General features: G+C 46.3%; 1 protein-coding gene across 3 annotated transcripts; it reads left to right on the plus strand.

The window, feature by feature from the left end:
* The first annotated feature begins 1442 nt into the window (after window positions 1-1442).
* Window positions 1443-3693, plus strand: LOC133123397 (gamma-crystallin M2-like). 3 transcript variants are annotated; one of them, XM_061233851.1, is made up of 3 exons: window positions 1443-1451; window positions 1908-2154; window positions 3428-3693. In XM_061233851.1, the coding sequence occupies exons 1-3, from the start codon at window positions 1443-1445 to the stop codon at window positions 3691-3693; spliced, it is 522 nt and encodes a 173-aa protein (XP_061089835.1). The 3 variants fall into 3 exon arrangements, with proteins under 3 accessions (XP_061089835.1, XP_061089834.1, XP_061089837.1); XM_061233850.1 differs by having other exon boundaries at window positions 1908-2150; window positions 3418-3693; XM_061233853.1 differs by having other exon boundaries at window positions 1908-2141; window positions 3418-3693.
* Window positions 3694-8086: the final 4393 nt, after the last annotated feature.

Below are 8086 nucleotides of genomic sequence, written 5' to 3' on the forward strand. Positions count from 1 at the left end.
CATGTGTGATGTCATTACCCTTGTGGGAAATCCATTATCAGGCTGGAAAATTAGCAACATACAGTGTTCCCGATTACACGGAGGGGTCACAACAGCTATGAATAGTGATAATTATGGAAATAATACAGCGTCTACCTTTTTGGGGTGATTGAGCTTAGCCATATTTCTTTCAGCTAGGGAGGTAAGAACGGTTGTCGGGTAGTCAGAAGTTTGCCGGTTTGATCCCTCCCTGGATGTGTCGAAGTGTCCTTGAGCAAGACACCTAACCCCTGAACTGCTCCCGTTGAACTGGCTGGTGCCTTGCATGGCTGCCTATTGCCGTTGGTGCACGAGTGAGTGTGTGAATGTGTGAATGTGTGAATGTGTGAGTGTGTGAATGTGTGAATGTGTGAATGTGTGAATGTGTGAATGTGTGAGTGTGTGAATGTGTGAATGTGTGAATGAGAAGCATGAATTGTGGAGTGCTTGGATAAAGGCGCTATCTAAATTCTGTCCATTTACCAATCTATTTAAAGTGGAAAACCTGTCCTGCAGTGACTTTTGTCCTGAGGACGTTAGTATTATTTTTATTGCTTTCACATTTTGCTGAAGCAGCGACCGCCATAGATGAAGCAGCATCAGGTTCTTATGTTTCGCAGTGTAGCACACTATGGGGCACACAGACGTGATGCCCAACGACAAACTTCTGTCTGTGATGTTAAATTAGGCACTGTCTGAAAACAAAAATATAACATTTGATATTTGCAGAATGTGTGTGTCTGCAATTGCAAGTGTGGCAGCCTGTAACATAGTGGTTAAGGTGCACGACTGGGACCCGCAAGGTTGGTGGTTTGTCAATAAGATCTGCACAACCATTGGGCCCTTGAGCAAGGCCCTTAACCCTGCATTGCTCCAGGGGAGGATTGTCTCCTGCTTAGTCTAATCAACTGTATGTTGCTCTGGAGCATCTGGAGCATCTGCCAAATGCCATTATTTCACACATGCATGAAGTTCTGAAAGCAAACCAATGCAAAAGACAAAACACTGGAAATTTATTTTGTACATGCATGCAATTGCAGATGGCCGGAAAAAATATTATTATAATCTGCACACAAGCAAAAATGAAAGCTGAGACACAAGTAATAACAACAACTATTTGAATACGTGTGCCTGTGTGAAATCAAATATCGCATCCAAATACAGATGAGAGTGAATTGCGCAGCTGATGTGAAATCGTGCTGTAGAGGAATGCCGGGCCGGGGGCTGGCAGCTTCCAGCACTCCTTCGATATCGAGTCATTAAACAGGAACAAAGGGAAATCAAAGTTGAACAAAAACTATTTTCGCTGATATGCAAATCAGGGTAATTTAGATAACAATGGCTTTCCCTCTGTTGGCACATTCTGGTAACACATATAAACTTCATCTCTGCGTCTCTGAGCGGGGAGGAGATCAGCATCAAACATGGGGAAGGTAAGATTGCAGAGTTACGAGAAGGGCTTTGTGAGGAATCGTGCCTTTGATATTAACACGCACAATTAAAACTGATCTCCGTAACCTGATCAGACATAATAAACTCTAAAACGAGCAAGCTATGCAGACTCAAACACAAAGAAATTACATCAGAGGAGTAGAAATGAAAGTCATTTTATTTTAAGCATTTTGTACCTTATTTCTCAAGACATTTCTCTTTTATGGAGCTATTGTTTATTATTTATTGCTGCTGCTAATTCAACTTTAATTAAAGAAAGAAAGGCAATATATATTAATTTACAGTGCTCTGGATTTATATTTACATACAAAAGTGACACAGCGGTTAAGGCAGAGAACGTCGTCGTCGTTGTTTTTTTGCGAAACCTTGCTAAAAACATTTTTTTGTTTTTCTTTTCCTCTCCCCGCGCTCGCCCGGCGTCTCCGGCTCCCCTCCAGATCGTGTTCTACGAGGATAAGAACTTCCAGGGCCGCTGCTACGAGTGCGGCAGCGACTGCCCGGATCTGCATTCCTACTTCTCCCGATGTAACTCCGTCCGGGTGGAGATGGGCTGCTGGGTCCTGTACGAGCGGCCCAACTACACGGGGTACCAGTACATCCTGACCCGGGGCGAGTACCCCGACCCCCAGCAGTGGGCCGCCTTCAGCGACAGCATAAAGTCCTGTCGGCTGGTGAAAAACGTAAGCCGCGCGCAGCTCCCGCACTTGAGCGACGGCAGGAAGAAAATTATGTGTGTGCCCTGTACTTCCACGATTCCCTGATACCCGCTTCCGCGTGTCGATCGAATCGTATTGCTGTGAGAAATGTGTTTTTTGTGTCGTGCAAATATGTCGACTGTGCGGACGGATCGTTTTGAGTCCCGGCGATGCAGAAATATGCAGACTTAAATGTAGTGTGCAGTCGAGTAGAGAATTTAACTGATCAATGCATTATTAGTATCACTGCATGGGACATTCTGTATTTCATAATTGGGATATTTACATTTAAATGTTGGATGGGGCATTCTGCATAGAATGTGAAATCATTTATATTTTAATTTTAAGGGCAAGGTGCGCACGCATTCAGAAACAACCAAATCAAAAAATAACCAGAGGCTTCTTTAAATTGCTTTCATTTAATGGCAGTTTCTTTGTGGGTTTGTGATTAGTGGAGCATTTGGACGCTAAAGAGTGCAGGGCTGGATTTTGCAGCGATGTGCACAGACAGAGTGGAATGCCACCGGGAATTAATCACTGGAAAGCCGGCACAGAATAAGGAGGGATGAACGGGACATTTTTTGGCAGCGCTTCTCCCATACCCATAAACCGGTGAAGGATGCATGCCAAGAAGACCTTCCGCAGGACAGTGTTTATTTGAAGTCTATTGTATTTTAGGGCTTGTTTTCGTAACGTGCTGCGCGGTATGATCGATGTGTAAACAATAGACGCGTTGCTTAGAAGGAATGGTCTTTCCTGAACTGTTTAATGGGGTTATACACTCCTGAGTGAGGCCGTGCAAACTGTATATGGTCATTTCAATGGCATAGTAGACTTGTTGTCTTTATGCATACGAGCCTAATCATAATTTTGTCAGATAAAAGGCGAATGAGTACGGTCGTTTTTAATCACTGCAGTAAACTGCTGTAATCTTAATGTGTTAGATCGTAGTATTACCAGATTAAAAGCAGAGGCTTTAAAATGTGTTACGTAACCCATCGTGACCTTGGAGTAACAAGGGTCTGTTTGTGTTCTGAGTGGTTTTGAGCTTCAAAGACTTTGGTTAATGGATACCAAAGATATGACCTTTTCAGTGTTGCATTTTTTCCAAATTTCACATATATATTTACTGCCCCATAAACAACATGCAGGTATTTTACGACACTAACTCATTTTCGTTCATCGTAATCCATAAGTAAATCGCGAGGTAACCCACACGCGCGGGGTGTTTTTTCTGTGCTTCCTCTCGAAGGTGTACGGAGGCTCTCACAAGCTGAGGCTCTACGAGAGGCCCAACTTCGGCGGCCAGATGGTGGAGCACGGCGAGGACTGCCCGTCGCTGCAGGACGTCTTCAAGTTCGGCGAGGTGCAGTCGTGCGCGGTGCTGGACGGCGCCTGGGTGTTCTACGAGCAGCCCAGTTACCGCGGGCGGCAGTACTTCCTGGAGCGCGGGGAGTACCGCCAGCACGCCGACTGGGGCGCGGCCTCGCCCGCCGTGGGGTCCTTCCGCCGGATCACCGATTTCTGATTCGCTGCGGCTCCTCCGCCCGCCCCGACCCCGCCTGAACCCTCCCCCCCCGCCCCCCTGAACGCTCCCCCCAAACCCCGCCTCTCTAAACTCTCCCCTCTCTCTCCCCCCCCCCGCCCCCACAGCAACGACACCCCAGTGATTTCCACTGCTGATGCTTTTCACCTTTGACCTTTTGACCATTGACCTTTTCCCAGATTTCCCAGGGTGTTCCTGCACTTGCGTTTCACTCTTATGCAAATAAAAAAAATCTGAGCAGCAGGTGACATGTGAATTATTCTTTATGAATTATTCTTTATGATCATTAGAATGTTTATTGGGCGCGGTAGCAATAGGCAGATTAAATTATGTCAATATTGAAAGGAGAAGGACTGGGTGCTCTTGGGGAAAATGTGCTACAGAAGTAAAATAGGTGGTCTTCGAACTGGGGGAGCAAACCAATGGTGAAACAAAACTGAGAGGTCCTCCTTCCTGTTGATTTTCAAAGCATACCTTATTCAACAGCTAGAGCAGGGCTGCCCAACCATGTTCCTGGAGATCTACCGTCCTGTAGGCTTTCACTCCAACCCTAACAAAGTGCACTGAGCTGCTAATTAGTAGAATTAGGTGTGGAAAACTAGACTGAATGATTGAATGATAGGGCAGACACTGGTCTGAAATGTGTTCTAGACCACTGGCTTGCATAGAATCCACACCTGTGAGCAGTTTGTATTCATGTGGCACATGATTTCTTTTTAAACACAGGCTCTGCCACTGACACACAGAGGTGCAAGGTCCAGGGGTCAGAGAGTAAAAGTCCTGCCACGTGTTTCCTCAGGCAGCTGATTTCAATAATTTGTTCGACTGACTGAAGAGTTCTGCTAATTAGCAAATCCAGAACAGCGGGGGTTTTACCTGGAGGTTCAAACCTCTACTGACGCAATATTAAAACAGTACAAATATAAATTCAGTTACCACACACAATACTAAAGGAAAATAGTATTGTGATAGCAGATGGACAAATGATGGATCTCCATGGCCATTTCTTCCGCTGAAACAGTCATCCACATGCTCCCAAACCACCATCGCCATCTGTAGAGAGGTGGGCTCTGCCGGTGCACTGACTGCAATGCACCCAGTTTACAAAAAAACCCCACTGAGCAACTCAACAGCCTTTGTCTTTGGTGTAGGTTTAGGGCCACAGACATGGATGAGGCACACAATTCAGCGTTTAAATGTTTTACATTTTTGTGAAAGATCATTTGCTGTTGCCCACAGCTGCAACAATTACAACCCTTCGCCTCTCCTCCATGCATTTTCACATTTGATTATTTCACTTGATTCTACAGACTGTTCTGTGCTAAAATGTCCAGGCAGTCATTTTGTAATCCCAATGTCTGTGGGATTTCTTCTTAAAGGGCAGATCACAGGGTGTAATAACATAAATAATTGCCTTTTTTGGCTCCGGAATTAGAAAGAGTTCTTTCACTCAAAGCCTGAGGGATTGCTGTTCCTACATACTCACTAGCCCCCCCTGCTGGACTGAATAAAAAGTACTCTGCTCAACCAGAGGCTGCTTATTCCAATAATTACTGCTAATTAGCTTCTGTTTTTAAAATAAAAAAATAGTGGATATAGTGAAATATATATTTGTAATAACAATAATGGCAAATTTCCTGAATGTTTTAAAGGATATGTGAAATATCAATATGTAATATTTGTCTTAAAATTCTCATGTGCATGTAGGTATTTTACTGTGTTTACCAGCACACACACCACTTTCTGATAAAGACTGTGAATTAGTGTTCAAACAGCCAACTAATCAAATTAGATCAAGTTAAATGTATAAATCTCTGATTTGGGTCCACAACAGCAGTGGTTTGGCTGCATACAATGAGATTTCTGGGGTAGTGTTGCGCCTCTTTGCACAATACTTTGGTGAAGCCACCTGATGGTTCTGAATGTCAATGCAAAGAGGGGTGTTTTGGGCAGGGGGAAGGGGGTAGACAGAGGGGGGCATGTGCTGGCACTGGTCAATAGCGGCGGCTAAACCTCCAGACAAAAGGCCCAAGCCCTGCTGATGAGTCAGGGGGATTTCTCCCGCGCGTGCCGGGGGGAGAGTGCTGATTCTGCCGACCGGCCCCGGGGCCCTGAACATACCACGGCCCTCCATCACAAAGACCCACCACGTGCTTATTCAGGGCACAGGTCAGCTGGCCCTGCTCGTGTGTTTACCCAGCCATCGCTGGCACTGAGAGCGCCCCGCTACCACGCTGCTGCCCCAACACTGCCACCCTGCTCCCCCAACACTGCCCCAACACTGCCACACTACTGCCCCAACACTGCCCCACTACTGCCACACTACTGCCCCAACACTGCCCCAACACTGCCACACTACTGCCCCAACACTGCCCCAACACTGCCTCACTACTGCCCCAATGATGCCCCAATGATGCGCCACCACTGGGTCCAGCATCATGGTTCCTGCAGTTCTCCACCACTCCTGAGGTGATATTAATGCATACCGGGTTATTAAACAATTGGTCGCCACCAGTTACTTCTTGTTTAGGGCCAAAATGATCCAATAGCTCTGTGAGGGTGATAACACAATCTCAAGACCCAGAGACTCACAGTTCTCATTCAGTGTCTTATCAAATATTTCCCACGCAACGAGCCAGGTTCAGCTCGCCCCAAAGGATATTAAATGACCGAGGACAGTGAGACCTACAGAATGCTGAAAACCTTGTCCATGGCAGCAGGTTTAGCTGTAATATCAAGATTGGCCCAGGACGTCTGTCCAGAATTGGCATTACTATGGCAAGGTCATTCACAACAGCAGCTCTGAATACACCATTAAACCGTACGCTGGGCGGACTGGGACCAGCCGGGCCGTCACCGGTTAACGGCCGGCTCCGTGCGCTCGAACATTAATTACCCGAAGCGGCGGGTTCCGGCTCTGCGGCCGGCTCCGTTCCCCGCCGCTGCCGGCCCGATATTAATAGCCGAGCGGAGCCGTGCGGGCCGGAGTGACGGAGGCCCCGCTCCGCTCTCCGGATGATTATATCTCCCAGCAGCGGGAACGACACCTCCGTATTCCCGGGAACGCCGCGGGGAGCGGGGGGGTGTGGGGGGCGCTAATAACCGAAGGCGTGACTTCGGGAGCGGTCGCCGCGGCGCACTGATAATGACCGTCACCTGCGCAGTCTTAATAACTCACACGCGTACGGACGAGGCGGGACAGAGCCGCGGGAAAAGTATTTGCCCCCTAACCTGATTTCCTCTATCATTGCACATGTCACACTGAGTGGTTTCAGATCTTTAGACAAATTGTAATATTGGACGTTGGGAACCTGTGTAAACACATTTTTCCAAATGACTATTTCATTTATTAAATGGAAAGCATTATCAGACACCCAAATCGCCCCTGTTAAACCCTCTTAAACAGGCAATTAAGTTTTCCGCAGGGGTGATATCTTTTTGAAAAAGTTTGATAATTATTTTTCATAAAAAGAAATAAAATGCTAATTTAAAAGAAAATGTGTGTACTCGGGATATTACATCTTGTCTAAAGATCTGAAACGATTCAGTGTGACAAATATGCAATACGAGAGGAAATCAGGATGGGGGGCAAATACTTTTTCCCGGCTCTGTACGTGAGCTGGAGAATCCAGCCCTGGGATTATCTCACCCTTTGAAGAGCAGTTTTTTTTTCATGTTGGTCAGTGTTCTAGAACTCCACTGATCTCAGTTACCAGTAGTGATTGTGACATCAGCATCAGAATGTTCCGTTAATAACATTCAAATCACATATTTCTGACCTCACGCCTTAAAAGGTTAAACGTAGGTTGCTTTTTGCGCATCTTTGATTAATTCCCCATAAGGAAACATAGTGCAATGCAATTTACTTCTAAAAAAAAAACCCCCCAGTGATTTATTGAGGAAAAAACCTAAAGTTGTTCCTGCAGCTGTGTGTCCTAACCCCTCAGCAATGGGCTGAAAATACCAACAAACCCACACACCCTGTCAGCCATCGTCACCAACCTCTCGCCCTCTGGATGCACTCAGATCCCTGCTATTTCCACTCTAATCAGTCCCTCTTTGGGTGGACTAATGCGGTTTTCCACAAAACGGGCTTCTGGTGCAAAAATAGCTCTAGTGCCTGAAATGCAGGCTTGAGCCCACAGGCCAGGGATCCTGAAATCTGCCCTCTGAATCCAAATCCGGTTTTCTTTCCTCCCACATAATTTACCTGAACAATTAGTGCTACTGATTGGCCAGACTGTCTTCACACCTGACTCCCAGGTAACGGGAGGGTGGAAAACCAGCAGTTCTCAAAATAAAAAAAAGAATTTGTTGGGGGATATCAATGGCATTTCGCAGATGCTCTTATCCAGAGTGACATACAGTTTATTAG

Source organism: Conger conger, chromosome 3 (genome assembly GCF_963514075.1).
Source record: "Conger conger chromosome 3, fConCon1.1, whole genome shotgun sequence".
Taxonomy (NCBI): Eukaryota; Metazoa; Chordata; class Actinopteri; order Anguilliformes; family Congridae; genus Conger; species Conger conger.